This window comes from Melanerpes formicivorus, unplaced genomic scaffold, assembly GCF_026170545.1.
Source record: "Melanerpes formicivorus ecotype bairdi unplaced genomic scaffold, bMelFor1.0.p_v2 SCAF_22, whole genome shotgun sequence".
NCBI classification, from domain to species: Eukaryota; Metazoa; Chordata; class Aves; order Piciformes; family Picidae; genus Melanerpes; species Melanerpes formicivorus.
The window spans coordinates 10,640,572-10,655,950 of record NW_027142374.1 but is presented as its reverse complement, the minus strand read 5'-3'; the positions used below and the strand labels follow the sequence as shown (position 1 = coordinate 10,655,950).

Below are 15,379 nucleotides of genomic sequence, written 5' to 3'. Positions count from 1 at the left end.
GTGACCTCTGGCCACCTGTTACTTGTGTGTTAAAGGCACACTTGAGCTCCAGGACAAATCAAAACAATTGACTAGCATTTAATTTCCAACCAGCTCTGGCATAGCTGCTTTGTAAAATCCAGGTAGTCATCTGAACTCTACCTGCTCTTAATCACCTTTATCAGCTCTTCATGTTGCTGCAGTTTAACAAAAAAGTTCATGAATGCTTAGGTCAAGCATTATGTAAAGGATCTTTACAAAAGGTGAGCTGTTTATGCATTGCCTTGCAGTCTCTGGATTAAGAATAGCCTTTGTATCATAATCTCTGTCTTCTTGCATTTCAAGCAGGTAGAGTGATGTAATAGTGGGTATTGTGTATTTCTGCTTTAAAAACAGCCTGTAGGTTTTGACTTCAGCAGTCAGCACAGCCAACAGGCCATGTAATTCTGACAACAAAGCCTAGTTCTGACAGCTTCCCTGTTCTCACCAGCTGTATTACAAGGCATTTTCATTAATTTGGTACAAAAAGTCAGATCTTGATTGCACAAGCTGCAGTCCAAGGCCCTACTTCATACATGTCAGAATGAACAGTGCTTCCATTAAAAAACCCACCTCTCAAGCCACCAGCTGAGTACAACAGCACACACCAGGCTCACACTGAAAGGTGTGAAACTGCCAGCAATGTTCTACATTTCCATTGCTGAACTATACAAACACAGCTTTTAATGCATCTTGTCACCTAGTAAATGTTCTACTTGTTTAAACATTCTGTAACTTTCTTACTAGAGATGTGACACTTATTTCTGTAGCTACTGGAATTTGATCAAAGTATTTTAACAGTTTTCAAGCTGTTTATATCTATCTTTAAAGATACTGAGCAGCCCAGTGTACAAAAGGATTGAGCTTCTAAGTGTGTGGATAGAAAAAGTCAGTCATGAAAAGTAATTAACTTTAAACTAGCTGAAAGGTTGTCAATAATGTCACCTGTAAACAAAAAGGAAACACAAGAGTTCTGTTGCAGTATGAAGATTACAACTGTGTCTCTCCTTCAAAGTGCAGGCATGATTTATTTACTAACAATGTTTTACACAGAATGAGGAACTGGAGACAGAATTTGCTTTGTTGGCTTCAATCAATACAGGTGAAGGCAAGAAGCAATTACAAACTGGTGTGTTTATTTTTTACTGAATATTGTGACAACATGTTGAGAAAACACTGGAAATTTACACCAATGGAAATCTTTAGCTCCTGGTCCCTCAGATTAACCAGAGCAAATACTTCCTCCTCACCTGTCACTGAAAGGCCTGTCTCATGAGAAATGGGTACTTGAGGACACAGAACTGTCTATAGATTGACAGAGGGCCAAGTTTTGTCATCTTTAATCTGCAAATATTGCATAGAGAAAAAACACCCTTGGTTATGTCACATCAGTACAACTGAAACATTTCACATGGTCAACAAATACAACAGCTGAGCTTCATTATAACTGTACAAATTACCAAGAAAAGGAGACTTAGGAGGGGCATGAATGTTCTCCAAAATAGTCAGAAAATATTTCTGTCAAGAAAATAAGAACTTTTTAGACAAAAGCAATAGATTAACAGTACTTTGAGTAGCAACCATTTGTCATTCATGACCCTGAAAAGGCACTCAACATCTGAACAGAGAAGACTGCCAAAACCTGGCTTAGAAACCTGTAGGAATCATCAGTACTGAACACTGGGGGAAAACCTATCTACCATCAACAGTTACAATTAACTTTTCCATAATTACTATTTCTTAGAGCAGAAGTTACAAACGTAGGCATGACTGTATGTAATGAAGACAACATTATCACATTAATTTAGTATATTGACAAGTAATAAATAAAGCATACTAAAATGAAAACCAAAATAATCATGTATTGAACTTGGAGCTGGTCTTCTCTATCTTGCTAAGGGACTTTGTCCACCAGCAATTGTGGCTGTCTTCTAAATCTGGCCAGCTGAATAGATAACGCCTAGATTGCATTTTCACATTTTTACCTACACCCAGCACAAGTCTGACAACATTTCACAATTCCTCTGGAATTATCTGTAAGCAAACTCATACTAAATACCTACCTCACTACAAGTGCCTTCAGAATCTTGCCAACAGATTTTCAACCTGCATGTACAAGGGGGACTGCCAGCACACTGACAAACACTGCCCTGTCACTGGCTAGCATTCAGAGCTTTGCTTACACAGTCAGATTCCTGGAAGCACTGCATCTAGCACAAGTGTAATGAAATCCTTCCTCTCAAAGACCAGTGAGCTTCCAGAAACATCTCTAGAATTGTGAAAATCTGTATTGAAAATCTCTTACTTCCCACAATTCAGTATAAATGTCCTCCCCATACCTTCCAGTCCCATCATCTTAACGCCCTGACTGAGGAGGCACTTTATGTGCTTGCTGTAGGGTTTACATAGCTATGTTTTTTTCCAATGATTGGTTACTACTAAATACTGTAACTGCTATTTACATGGCTCTTTACATTTGAGTATAATGCTCTGAGATCTCAATCTGTATCCTTTCCAGTTTTAGCAACTAGTCCATGCAAATTTGTCTGGCCCTGGGGAAAGCTTTGGTCCGCTGTTATCCAAAAGGTAAACACTGATTCTGGTTTTGTGGCTCACTACACCAGTTAGAAATTCTAACCAAAAGAATTACCTAAGCAAAAAACTCCAGTATTTAATATACCTTTTAATGGTCAAAGGGCTTTCTTCTCCCACTTCCATATAAAAGAGCTACTATGTAGCAGCTGTTCAACATCCTCTTCTGGGTTCTGCTCCACAGAAAGTATCCGCGCAGGGGTTTGTCTGAATTATCTCAAGAGGAAATAGAGGGCATCCTCTGACATCTACATCCATCTCTCTTCTCAACATTAATTTCCTCTCATCTCCTGTAGGTAAATATATGAAAAAATTACTTTAGATGAGTTTGTCAAGGGGCAGAGAGGGAAGGAGTATGGGGAAGTAGCTGCAAGGTATCCATCAACAACCTGAAATCACAGTAAATTGTGAAAGGGCTGTGAGTAACAACAGCCAGAAATGTGCCAATCCCGTCTGGAGATAAGATGACCACCTATATACAAATTCACTAACTTCAGACAGTAGCTCCCACCCAGATGTACTTACCACACATTGAGTTGCCTAACATTTTGGCTCTCTAAAGGATGTTGAGTTACTAGCACGCATGTTGTTATTAACAGAGTAACACCTATCTACTAACGCCCACAACAGATACTTTGCTATCCAACTAAGCAAACACTACCCTTGAACTGCAGCTGCAGGCAGTGTTTGAGCTTAACTGAGCAAACCCTTTAACTGCAGAGAAATCAAACATTTTTTACACCACATTTATACTTTTTAAAACTCTTTTTTAAACTACCATTCATCACTGTGAGAACTGTGTCAACTAACCTCACCTGCCAGAGACCTGTCAAATTTAATCATCGTTCTGGTGTCCCTTTTTCTCACCTGTCCTCTGGAGAGTCTCCTGAAGTGGTAAGCCATCATGAGGAGCAACATCTGGTGCTGCCATGGCAGTGTGAAGTGTCTTGAATTTCACTTTTTTGTGGAACATTCTCTTATATTTTCTTTGTATCTTTCTGAAGGACTCCAGCTGCATGCGACTGTCCAGTTCTGAAAAGCCACATTCATCAGATAAAAGATTAGAAGAAAGCTCTTTTCGCTTCTTGATTTTATGAGCATTTCTCTCCTCTCCCCTGGATTTTCTCTCACTTTTCTGTCCTTCACATCTTAATTTACTACTAGACCTCTTGCATGACTTTTTAAGCTCATGTTCACACTTCCTCAGCAAGCCCTCATGGTCAGAATGACAACAGAAGCTACATTGGCTGCTTTCCTTCTCTTGACCTTCCAGAGTTACATTTTTAAGGTAAATCAATAAATTTCTCTCCCCAGCTCTTGCAGGGAAGCACCCTTTATTAAAATTGCTGTGAACTTCTTCACATCTTCTTTCCATTCTCTTCATTGAGTCACTATGTGCCTCTCTAAAATACTCAGAATCACTGATCTCTTCCAACAAATCCTTTAATCTGCAAGATCTACATGTGTTGTATGGTACAGTACCTTCACTGCTACCATCTTGTTTGAATTCCTCATCATGAGTAACAGTAGTGTAATGATTCAGTCCAGCACGTGGTAAATTATCAACAGTGAGTGAATCATTCCTCTGCACTTGCAACTTTTTTGTAAGCCTGCCCCCATAGGCCTTGCTTTCTAATGCTGTGTCTCTTGACTCAAGCGTCCCAACAGTGATCACCAGCCTATAATCATCATCATTACCATAATTTCTGTTGTTGAGATTTTGTACAGGACTCACTTCTCTGAAGTGCTGACCACGTTTGCTACTCAAGCTGATGTCAAGACCACTATCGTCATCAGACACCACTCTCTTCCACCAGGTCTTGTCTGAAGTCTTTTTAGGCTCTAAACAAACACGTGCATAGCCTGGTGTCTGGTAGTAGTTTAGTAAATAATGAATGAATTCATCAGTCTCATAAACCTTTTGCTTTTTGCAACAGTCTTTGTCAGATGCTGTCTGTGTGTGAGCTGCATTCAATGCTGAGCAGCGCTTTCCATCGAGAGATTTGATGATCCTGCAGTCTTCCATAACTGTAATGAGTAAAGATCCACAGCCAAGGGAGTTGTCCACATCTCTGCCAAGAAGTTCACCAGAACTTGGGGCTCTAGAGGGATCATTTAAAATTGTCCTGACTATATGACAAGTAGATGCATGGAAGTTACTGCCATCTCCTTCCTCACTACACAAACTTCCACTTTTTTTGGTTAAGGGGCACTTAAACTCCTCCTTATGTTTCACCTCTTTGTGCACATGGTAATGGGAGTTAGTCAGTTGCTGATGCCAATCTTTAAATGCTGTTTCAGAAAATGAATTGTCCTTCCTTATGCCCAGTGGAGGTTCCACTTTCTGACTTGCCAACTGTGCAAAATCCTTCAAACAAAAAGTCAGGAAAACAATTATGTACATTAACCGAACGCTGTAAAGGCTGCTAATCTGAAAACTCACAACCAAGCAGACCCACAATCACAAGAATTATACAGGTAAGGGGTAAATTTGGCTTAGTTCAGAGCTTGGTCATACAATCTCACTATTCCTAAACTAGTACTACAGATATTTCATAATCTCAGAAAGCTGCTTTCTCAATTAAGTAATAAAGTGGCCCTTTTAACTAACTCACCTATCTCACTGCAACTGCATAACAATAATAGTTATTCTTTGTTCAATTACAGTATCACAACTACCAATACTGTAGGCAACTGTAACATTATTACACTTTTGTAGAAGAATTTTATTTTAGAATAAATTGCTCTGTTATACATTGGCTGCGTTTGGATCCATTTAAAACAATGTAACACTTTCCAAATGGTGAAGTCACAAAACCAGAAGCTTATTCAACACATCACCTCCATAACAAAGGCAGTCAGTGTCAGATGCTATGGGGCACTGAAAGGCAGAATATCAAGGATAGCCTCTACTCCAACTCTTGGTAAATTAGAGTCCTTTTAGAAATCTTTATCTTTAAGGATTGGAGAAAACATACACTTGTAAAAAGCTGCAAGATAATTTTTACTTAGCAAATAGTGAAGGCACAGCCAGGTTAGCACCCCTGAGAAATTAAAACCTCTGTTTTCATGTAAAACTTTTCAAGCCCAAAGCATTAAAATAAATCTCCAAGCATTAAACTGTATTAAAACATTCAATTTTTTTATCACTTCTCTTTCCCAAGACGTTAGCTGAACCAAACCAAAATAAAGGTGGTGGCTTAGCACTGGCCACAAAAGCAAGGCTACTAGAAATGCAGCTGGCAAAATCCCTGTCAATTTAATTGTGTCACTTGCAGACTTGTGACAAAGACAAGCAGAAATAGCATCATTTGTGTCCCAGTATCCAACTCCTTGTCTGCAATGCTGGGTCAAGTCTAATGGAGCCAATACAGCCCTTCCAGCCCTGTTTTTACTCAGTAATGGCAAGGACTCAAAGAAGCATCACAGGCAAAGTTTCTGGGTTTAAAAGCACTATCTTTGCTCACAGGGCAAAACTGGGAGTAGGCTGTCACAACACTTAGACCTCAGGCCTTCTCACTGTTTGGACAGTTTCAGGGCATTCTTCTGAATAATACCAAGATATTTGATGTCTTGTGAATTATTCAAACTCTAATAAATACCCTTCAAAACTTAAAATATGCTTTTAAATAGTCTTACTTTCACACGGTTTAACAGCACTGTAAGCAGTCTGAGAGACTCCACTCTTCTCTGAGCTAGCAGGGATTTCCTTTCTTCCCATTCAGGCATATTCTCTGGCCACTGCTGTTCTTCAGCTGGTACCTTCTGCTGCTGTGGGGGATGTTTCTCATCTCCATCTATCTGCCTCTCTTCTCTTGAGCTTAGCTTTCTTTTTTCTCTCTTGACCTTCTTTTCATCACCACGTCTGTTTCTAGGTAATTATCAACACGAGACAATTTAGATGACGCTTGTTTTGCATTTTGAGTCCTGGGGAATTGGATGCCCACCTTTCAAGTACAATAATAAGCAACCAGTAGGCAAGAGTCTGCATGTGGTTAACAAGAAATCTTGCTTGATAGAGTAAAATGCTTATGAATACATGGCAGTTTATTTAACATGATATGGTTAAGGCATCCGTAACATGGATGACATACATCCAACTAAGGCACACATTATGAAGTTCTTTGTCTCTTCAAATGGTTGATATACTAGAGTTATCTTAATAAGCACCTCCAAGACAACAGAGTCACATCATCATTTGTCTCCAAGTCCACAACTAGATACTACTCATCTGGATCCAATTCATAAGTTAACAAATCTCCCCTACAGATGAACATGAGGGTCTCATTTAAGAGATATTACAAGACTAATACAGGGATGTTTTCATGATGGTCAAGCACCACTGGGTCACAGCTAGGTCTCCTGACTCCAGCTGACCAAAGGGACATCCCATCCCATCCGACGTTGTGCTCAGCAACATAAAGCTGGGGGCATTTGGAGTGATGCCATTTGCCTTCCCAAGTCACCACTATGTGTGATGGAGCTCTGCTTCTCTGGGATGGCTGAGCCTGCCTGCTGATGGGAAATGGGGAATGAATTTCTCTCAGTTTGCTTTGCTCATGCATGTGTCTCTTGCTTTACCTGTTACACTGCCTTTATCCTAACCCGCCAGTTTTCTCACTTTTACTCTTCCAGCTGTCTACCCCAATGCACCCAAGGGGAGGGACTGAGCATTAGAGCAACTGTGCTCTGCATTTTAACTGCTGGGCTTTTTAAAGGTATGAAAGTGTGTAACAGAATTACTGTGATAGTTTAGGATGCCACCCAAACACGTTACCTACAGGCTAAAAACCATCAATATACAAAATTTAGGAACACTGTCCTAAAGACAAATTTAAAACAGCACAGAATAAAGGGTAAAGGGTAAGATGGAAAACTGTTCACCTCTAGCTTCCAGTCAACTGGGAGGAACCTAGAAATGTACATTACGTTAATTTTACTTCAGGGAATAAAGACATCAAGTTGTAATGTTGCAGATTAGAGCAATACAAGACAACCACATGCAGAATCTCAAGCAACCAAGCCCCAGAGTGGTTTGGTGTCCAATTTTACTCCGAGCCCACAGAGTTCCAGAATCATCCAATCTAAAAGTCCAACCTTTCTCATAACCCAAATCCCTCCATCTGATGTTTTACAAATGGAATTATCATGATGCTTTTCTTTCCGACAATAACACATAAATAAAAAATAATATAGTACTGCTTCCAGTTTTACACTCCTGTTTCCTTAAAGCCTGGATTTTTACAGTAGCCACTCTTCCTGGATCCTATTTGGCATGAGACAGCATAACAAGCCTCAAGAAAATTGCACTTTCTCTAAAAATACACCCTCTTCTTGCAACACCCTCTCTCCTTTGCCCCTTTTTTGAATGTGCTCCTGGTCTTGCAGCTTTAGCGTTTTCAGGCTTCTCTTTCTTACGGCTCCTTCACTAAAATGTCTGCTTGTAAAGTCACCTGTCACAGAAGAAGCACAGTCAGACTTAGTAGTCTAGTTTGCCATGTACTTATACAAACACAGACAACCTATCAAGCAAAGGAGAGAATCCATGTGACTGCCAAATACTACTGTACTTCTAAAACTCACACTGGGTTCTCAGTCAATCTTAGACCCCTTCCTCTATGTGTCTCCTCCTGCTGTGACATCAGGGGCTCACAATCTGACATCACATTTTTGGGCAAATTCCTTCCTGTCAATCTCTTTGAGGGATTCAAAGTTCAGTATGTCCACCAGAGCAATCCTGGCAGCGGGATTAATGCGGTTCTGCCAAAACTAGAGTTCACTGACTCTTAGAGCAACATCCTTTGGATCAAATGCTTGCTTGCTTAAAAATTGATTAATTCTGTTCACATTTAATAAGCTTCAAATGCCCAGATGTGAGCACATCAAAAGAAAACACCCAAGCAAATTGCATCAATATCTATCTACACTGAGAAAAGCAGTATTAACTGTTATTTCCAGCAAGAGGTGTATCTTAAGGGCACATTCTACAAATACCTGCTGGGGGAAAACCCAAACAGCAACCAGGCTGCACTCTAGTACTTACAGTGGCAAGCTAGGAGGCTAATGAAATCAAGTGTACAGATTGCAAGCTTTCTTTCATAATGCCAAACTAAACATAGCACTTAAATGGATTCATCTCTGGGGGAAGGGTGAGAAGAACCCTTTATTAGCCAAGAACCACCTAAATTAGGCCAGCTACTTACTGCAACTACTTCATTCTTAACCATAAGGAACTAAGTATCTTTTAAAGCATCTCCTGAGATCATCTTCCAACTTCAGTGCCATTCACACTGAAAATATTTACAACTTTTATCTTACTCACACCAAATTTTCAGAAAACCAACAGTAAAATGCCCTTCTTTTGATGAAAGGACTTAAGTTCAGATACATGAACTTCAGATAGATGTTTCTATATACCCATTACAAACAGAATAATCCAAAGGGGTTTTCCTCTCACATGCTTAAGTGTTCAAAAAGTTTACAGAAATGCCTCCACTGGCCAGGCCTAACTTGAAAGAAAAAAGAGCAGGAGTTAGTAAATCACTACCTGTGCCAGTTTCTTCCACAAAATCTCAGAAGCTAGTTACAAATAAAGGTTAGAATATTTTAATTGCTGTCTGTGTGCTATCTTATTCTTTCTTTTTAGCCACCATGTTCACATGAATACAGACTAAACCAAAAAGAAAAAACACATACAAAAGCTAAAGATACATGAACACAGAGAAGGGTAGGAGTGCCATATCAAAGCTTCCACTGGAGCAACATTAAAAAAAGTCTGTAAGAGGGTTGTCACAGGTTAAAAACTATACTGTTATTACTTGGAAAATGCCTGTTTGACTTCGGTGCAGGAACCTACAGAGGAAGACAAGTGTAGTGCAAAAAAAGCATCTAATAAAGGATGGAGAATGATGGAGGAAAAAACAAAACAAAACATATGTGAAAGAAAAGCTAATGTAATTAAGAAAAAGAAAACTAATTTAAAAAAATCTGGAAGCAGTAGCTACAGCACAGACGGCAGCACTGAATCACTCCTGTTAAGGAACTGCTGTCAAGAGCACTTCAAATTAACCACAACTTTGTCAGGCAAGGCTGACTATCTCTGGATTAATCTCTGAATACAACCATATACATATAGACACACCTTCAGCATCTCATATAAGCAAAACAGATACACCCAAAGTACTTACTACAAAACTGAAGAAGTGAGTAGATTCTAGAATCCTTTCTGGCCACCATGCACTAAGTTACAGAGCTTCATAAAGCTATCTATAATGGTTGGTATCAACTACAATTTTTCCATCACACTAAGACTTGAGGTGCAGCAGGTCAAAATATCCAGGACACTGCTGTTGAAACCTGAAGAGATATGAAAGAGAAGCCTGAAGAAGAATTGGCATATTCATATGCTTGTTCTGGTTTGCAAGAACATCTTGTATTAAACCAACTGATATTACCATGCGCTTTCAAACCTTTCTCCACTTTCATCCTTACATCATCACAGATGCAACCGTATTCCTACTACTGCAATAAATCACCTACAAGTAAGTCCAAAAGTCTCACAGAGATGAGTAAGCTATTTGCCAGTGCAGACATTATCCTTGCTCCTCCCCACCCTTCTTCAGAGCCAGGCACTCTTCAAGCATCAGAAATGTGTTTCTCACCACATAACCGCACACAAAGCACAAAATTGTTTCCTGGCTGATCCACTGGCTTGCTGCTCAGCAGCGTGGCCTTCTGGAATCAACCCCAACATATTAGTAAGCTATTATTATAACTTTGGGGCTTAACTGTTCCAGCTGACAAATCACAAGAAATACAAATTTAATACCTTTACCAAATTATTTCCTTTTAGCCATTCTGCAATAATTTTAACATAAGAACATGTCTGCCCTTGCACTAGGGTTTACTACGATAATTGCAGGCTGAACTGTCCTTTGCTACCTGCATCCTGCCTTCTGTGATCACATTCTAGTAACAGTTTGAAAACCCTGATATATACTCTAAATAAAGTGCTGTAAAAACAAATCAAGACCTACCTGGGACTCTATGGATTTGTGATCAATTCTCAGTTCTGCTGAGGAATTCCTGGGAAACTCAGCAACCTTGTATGTCTCATGGGCCTAAAATAATAGAGTTCTTGAGAACAGATTGAAGCTGATCAGGACTACAACAGGACATCAGATCACTACGCCCAGCCTCTCACTCATGCCAGGCCCTGGGCCATCACAACTGTTTCTGAGACCATACCACCAATCAGGTCAGGAAAGAGATCTAGCTTGAAGAAAAAAATAAATAAAAATTCTCTTTTGCCAGGTTACTTTTCTACTTTTCAGACTACTGGGTTTCCCTGCCCTCGTGCATTGTGCAGGCCCCAAACAGTTCCATCACATGAGCTGAAGACAGAGGAAACATCTTAATTCCACTGACTTGGGTATGCAGAGCTCCTGAGAGCAAATGGGGATGTGGCAAGTGTATGTATTGATCCATAGCAGCAGAGAGAGTAGATCATGCAGGGAAAAGGATTTACCAGAGCAGTGTAGAGAAGTTTAAACAAGAACCTTACATAGATTTTTAACACTAGTTTATTCGTCTTGCTCTGCACAAAATAAAGAGCAGAGATGGTGCTGTTCACACAAATGTCGCTGTAAGAGGGGTAGTCTGACGCTAATGCTCCTAGTGTCACTGCCTCACGCTGTGTGTTTTGAGGTGGGGATCAAGAAAACCGCAATCCAACCCCATGTCCACGGGTACAACTGCCGAGAGCCCGCCGTTCCTGGGCGCGGCGGGAAGATGCCAGAGCTCCAGCGGGCACCGCAAGCAGGGTTACTCAGGGCCAGGGCCCGACCAGCGCCCACCCGAGGGGCGTTTCCAGTGGGGTCTGGGAGACGGAGGCAGCGGCAGGGCCCAGCCTGCTCTCCTGCCCCGGTGGGGGTACGGGGAAGCCGCCTCCTTTCCCGCCGACCCAGACTCCAGGCTGCGGAGCGCCTCTGCGGCCTCACGCCAGGAAATCCCCCGGGCGAGCGGCCCCCTGCGCCCAGCGGGCGGACCGGCGGGGAAGGCGAGGCGGCGACGCTGCTCTGACCGAACTCGCCGTCCCCCCGGGCGCCAGAGGGTAGGACCGGCCCACCCGAGCGCGGGGCACGGCTGACGGCCCAGCCGAGGCCAACACTCGCCAGCCTGTGCCGGCTGGGCCGCGGGCTTCAGTCAGTTACGCTACAGCTGCCAGGAACTGCTCCACCCCCAGCTGCCCCGGCGTGTGCGGACCGCGCCTGATACGGAATGAAGCAGCAGCCCTCCGGCCGCAGACCCTTCCCCACATGGGCCGGGCCGCGCCGCGGCCACTCGCCGGTGCCACAGCTGCCAGAGCCTCCAGCACCCTCCGCCAGCAGAACGCCCGTGCGGGGCACCAAGCCCAGCCACCCGCCCGCCCCGCCCCGCCCCGCCCCGGGCGCGCCTCCCGCGACGGCGAACGCCCTCCGCCGGCAGCACCCCCGTCCCACGGGCCGCAGCGGGCCAGCTCCCCTTACCCCTCCGGCCACCGCTGCAGCCCGCTGAGAGCCCTCCCCGACACCACCCCGGGGCGGAGCGCGGCGCACGCTGAGCCGCGGCCCGGTACCGCCCGCTCTTCCCGCCTCCCAGAGCTGGGCAGGCTCGGGTTGTTACTAAACCACTCTCCATGGCTTTTGAAAGGTCCTGGAGAACAGGGGAGGTGCCTGAGGACTGGATGAAACTACACGACCTCGCTTCCATCCCTGGAAAGTGATGGAACAACTCATTCTGGAGGTCATCTCTAAGCATGTGGAGGAAAATAAGATTATCAGGAGGAGTCAGCGTGGATTCATGAAGGGGAAATCATGTTTGATCAATCTGATGGCTTTCTGCGATGGTGTGACCAGTGGATGTTCATCAAGGCTTTGGACACCAACTACTATAACATCCTCATAGGTAAGCTTAGGAAGTGTGGGTTGGATGAGTGGACAGTAAAGTGAATTGAGTGAATGACAAATCACGGAGGGTTGTGATCAACGGTGCACCTTTTCAATGGTACCACCTTTTCTCTGGTTTTAGCACTAGCTTGTATGTCTTTAACCAGTGGAAATGTAGTGCCTGTGCCCCTTAGTACTGTATGGCAGTCAGCTCCTCACAGCAGAAAGCTCCCAAAGGTGTCAGCATGTCACCAGCAAAGTTGTTGAAGGTACTATCCACACTTCCCAGCATTTAATTATTTTTACTTCAAAGTCTACAAGGAAATTGAGTTTAGGGCAGTTGTTGACTCAAATACTCCCTTAGATTTCAGTGGTTTTTTTTGTCTCTGTCTTCCAAATACACCTGCAAAATATGGTACATTTTATGTCCTTTGCCCCTCTTCTTAAGAACAGACCTCGTTTCTTTCCTTGAGGTAGGTAGTACACCTGTGACTACAATGGTCGATGATCATAAAATACAAGCAAGGATAGAGCAAGATGTGTACCAAGCACTTATTTTCTCAGGTGCTCTAATTGCTACATTTGCAATTACAACCTGAGAATAATTGTTACAGGCATACTTAGTGTGAGAGACAATTTCTGTTACAGATCAAAAAGGCACGTCTGCATTTTCTTGCTACAGAAGTTGATACCTTTACCTACAAACCTTTTTCTGGGTCTAGTTGCTGTCTCCACAGTTGTTGCTTCTTGCATTAGGAAGGTTTCTTACCTCTAATTAAGCAAGTTACATATGAATGTAATCCATTTTCTGGTTTGTATTTCCTGGAAACTCTGGTCTTTTGTGGTTGCAGACTATCCTGACTGCTGGGATTGCACACACTGCCAAAGCAGCATGGCAAGTTACTGTGTGAATGAGCAGTAAGTTGTATTTCCTCTGGCAAAGGAGACAGGGGAAATGCATGTTGGGGAAATCACTCTGGCAACGCTCTCACGTAAAGAAGAAACACCATGTCATATTAATCAAAACTGCCATATCCAAAACTGTTAAAAGGATGATTCACTTTTACACAGTGGATAAAAGAACTGATTCACTTTCATATGGTGAATAATAAAACTGAAATAATTTCCGTGAAAAATACGAGGGACTGAGCACCTTGCTTCAGAAGTGAGTTTGATGTTTATAGAGGCAACAAGAAAATACAGAGTTGTGTTGCAGATTCGGTGCAAAAGGTACAATCTCTCAGACACTGGAGGGGTGTAACTATCCCACACCTCCCCTCCGCAGAACAGTTGCACTTTTCTCTACAACATGCAGGTTTCTAGGCCTTATCCCACCTGTTATCTACTTGGTAGTGCAGACCCTAGATTTGCACTACTCTTACAAAAACCTTCTTTTTGAAACTGGAAAGCAAGGAAAGGTGAAAACCTGCCTGCACAAGTCATGTGATGTCTCTGAAAATCAATGTAGGCAAAGTTGGTACAACGGACTGTGTAGAGCCACCTCTTGTGTTTATCCTGGGTTTATTCTCATCAAGCTAAAGTGGATTTGAAATAAATCAACTGTAATCCACAGGAGCATTCACATAGAGATTGCAACATCACAATTTACTACATTTCAAATTGGTTTGATTTAAAGCCTGGCAACCAGGGCGTGTAGATGAGCTTTGTCTGGGACATTCAGGAACAAGCTGAGGTGGAAGATTATTGGAAGAAGCTTTGGGCATGCAGCATGTTTTCAGTATGTGCAAGTCAGAATCCTGGCTATAGTTCTGCTTTGTAGCTTGGGAGCTTCATTCCAAGAATTATGTCTGGATGTTACAAATTACTGCTGAAGTAATTTAAAAGCTAAGATAACTTTCCCATATTGAGACTGCATATATACCTCCCTACATAGAGGATGTGCACTCTATAGGAAAGATCAAATCTTTGTCTTGTATTTAATTTTGAAATGGAACACCAAGGCCTAAAGGACAGTACGAAACTTCAGTTTTGTTTCAGAAATAACAATGATACTTTGCTTATTGCAGCTGGTTGTCATTGCTGGTTTGACTCATGAAACTGATTTGTGGACTGTTGAAATATTCTTTCTGTAGATAATGAGAGAGGCCGGTCACCTCCACAGCCGTTTCCCCCTGGTTTTAGTACTGGCTTGTATGGGTTGGATACTGCCATCCACTGGCTGCTCGCACAGAAAACTCGCTGAACATAAAACTCTCTAATATTAAAGACTTCCCGGTAGTGTTTTGTTCTGTTCTGTTTTGTTTCACCACCACCACGTTTAACTTCCCTGTTGGGACTTTCTAGTCAGCCTGTATGATGAGTTTAATCTACAACAAGGTTACCTCAGAAATACTTTGTAAATGAGTGATTTTGCTTAGAGTCCAATAACAAAAACAAACAAACATTAAAAAAAAAAGATAGTTCTTATTCCAATAAATTAGTTTTGGCTGTAAAGAGAATTAGTTTTCCAGAACATACGCTGTCCAGCCAGAAGAAATATAATAATTTATACAAAAAGGCCTGCATTTATAATCCTCAGTATAATTCTGGTTTATAACATTTCTGAGCTGTGCTTAGAGTGCCTATCAATGCCATTAATTCTAGTATGAGTTTGTTGTTATGGACCAAGAGTTTGAAGAGGTTTCTTCCTTTTTCAGAAGTCTGCTTTCAGCTGATGAAGCCAGCTGGCACTGTGAATTGATCTTGGTACAGAAAGGCAGGCTTGTGACTAAGTCACAGGAGTGGGAGTGCAAGGTTCTATTTCTGACTCAGTCACAGATTTCCTGGGTTATCACAGGAAATCTGCTCATTTTCACTATCGGTCATACAGACAGCACAACTGC

General features: G+C 42.1%; 1 protein-coding gene across 1 annotated transcript; it reads right to left on the bottom strand.

Moving 5' to 3' along the window:
• Positions 1–1,133: 1,133 nt before the first annotated feature.
• Positions 1,134–12,250, bottom strand: LOC137448024 (A-kinase anchor protein 17B-like). The gene is made up of 4 exons (XM_068152146.1): positions 12,138–12,250; positions 6,250–6,481; positions 3,478–4,978; positions 1,134–2,900 (listed from the first exon to the last, which is right to left on the bottom strand). Exons 2-4 carry the CDS (start codon positions 6,337–6,339, stop codon positions 2,764–2,766), a joined length of 1,728 nt encoding a protein of 575 aa, XP_068008247.1. The 5' UTR covers positions 6,340–6,481; positions 12,138–12,250; the 3' UTR covers positions 1,134–2,763.
• Between the last annotated feature and the right edge of the window lie 3,129 nt (positions 12,251–15,379).

What these genes read in the sequence shown, in the direction of transcription:
- LOC137448024 (XM_068152146.1), bottom strand. Translation starts at nt 6,339, where the DNA reads ATGCCTGAATGGGAAGAAAGGAAATCCCTGCTAGCTCAGAGAAGAGTG. An exon ending in TGCTGTTAAACCGTGTGAAA is followed by an intron (nt 4,979 to 6,249) that starts GTAAGACTATTT and finishes TTTTGTTTGAAG; the next exon opens with GATTTTGCACAGTTGGCAAG. An exon ending in GGAGACTCTCCAGAGGACAG is followed by an intron (nt 2,901 to 3,477) that starts GTGAGAAAAAGG and finishes ATTTACCTACAG; the next exon opens with GAGATGAGAGGAAATTAATG.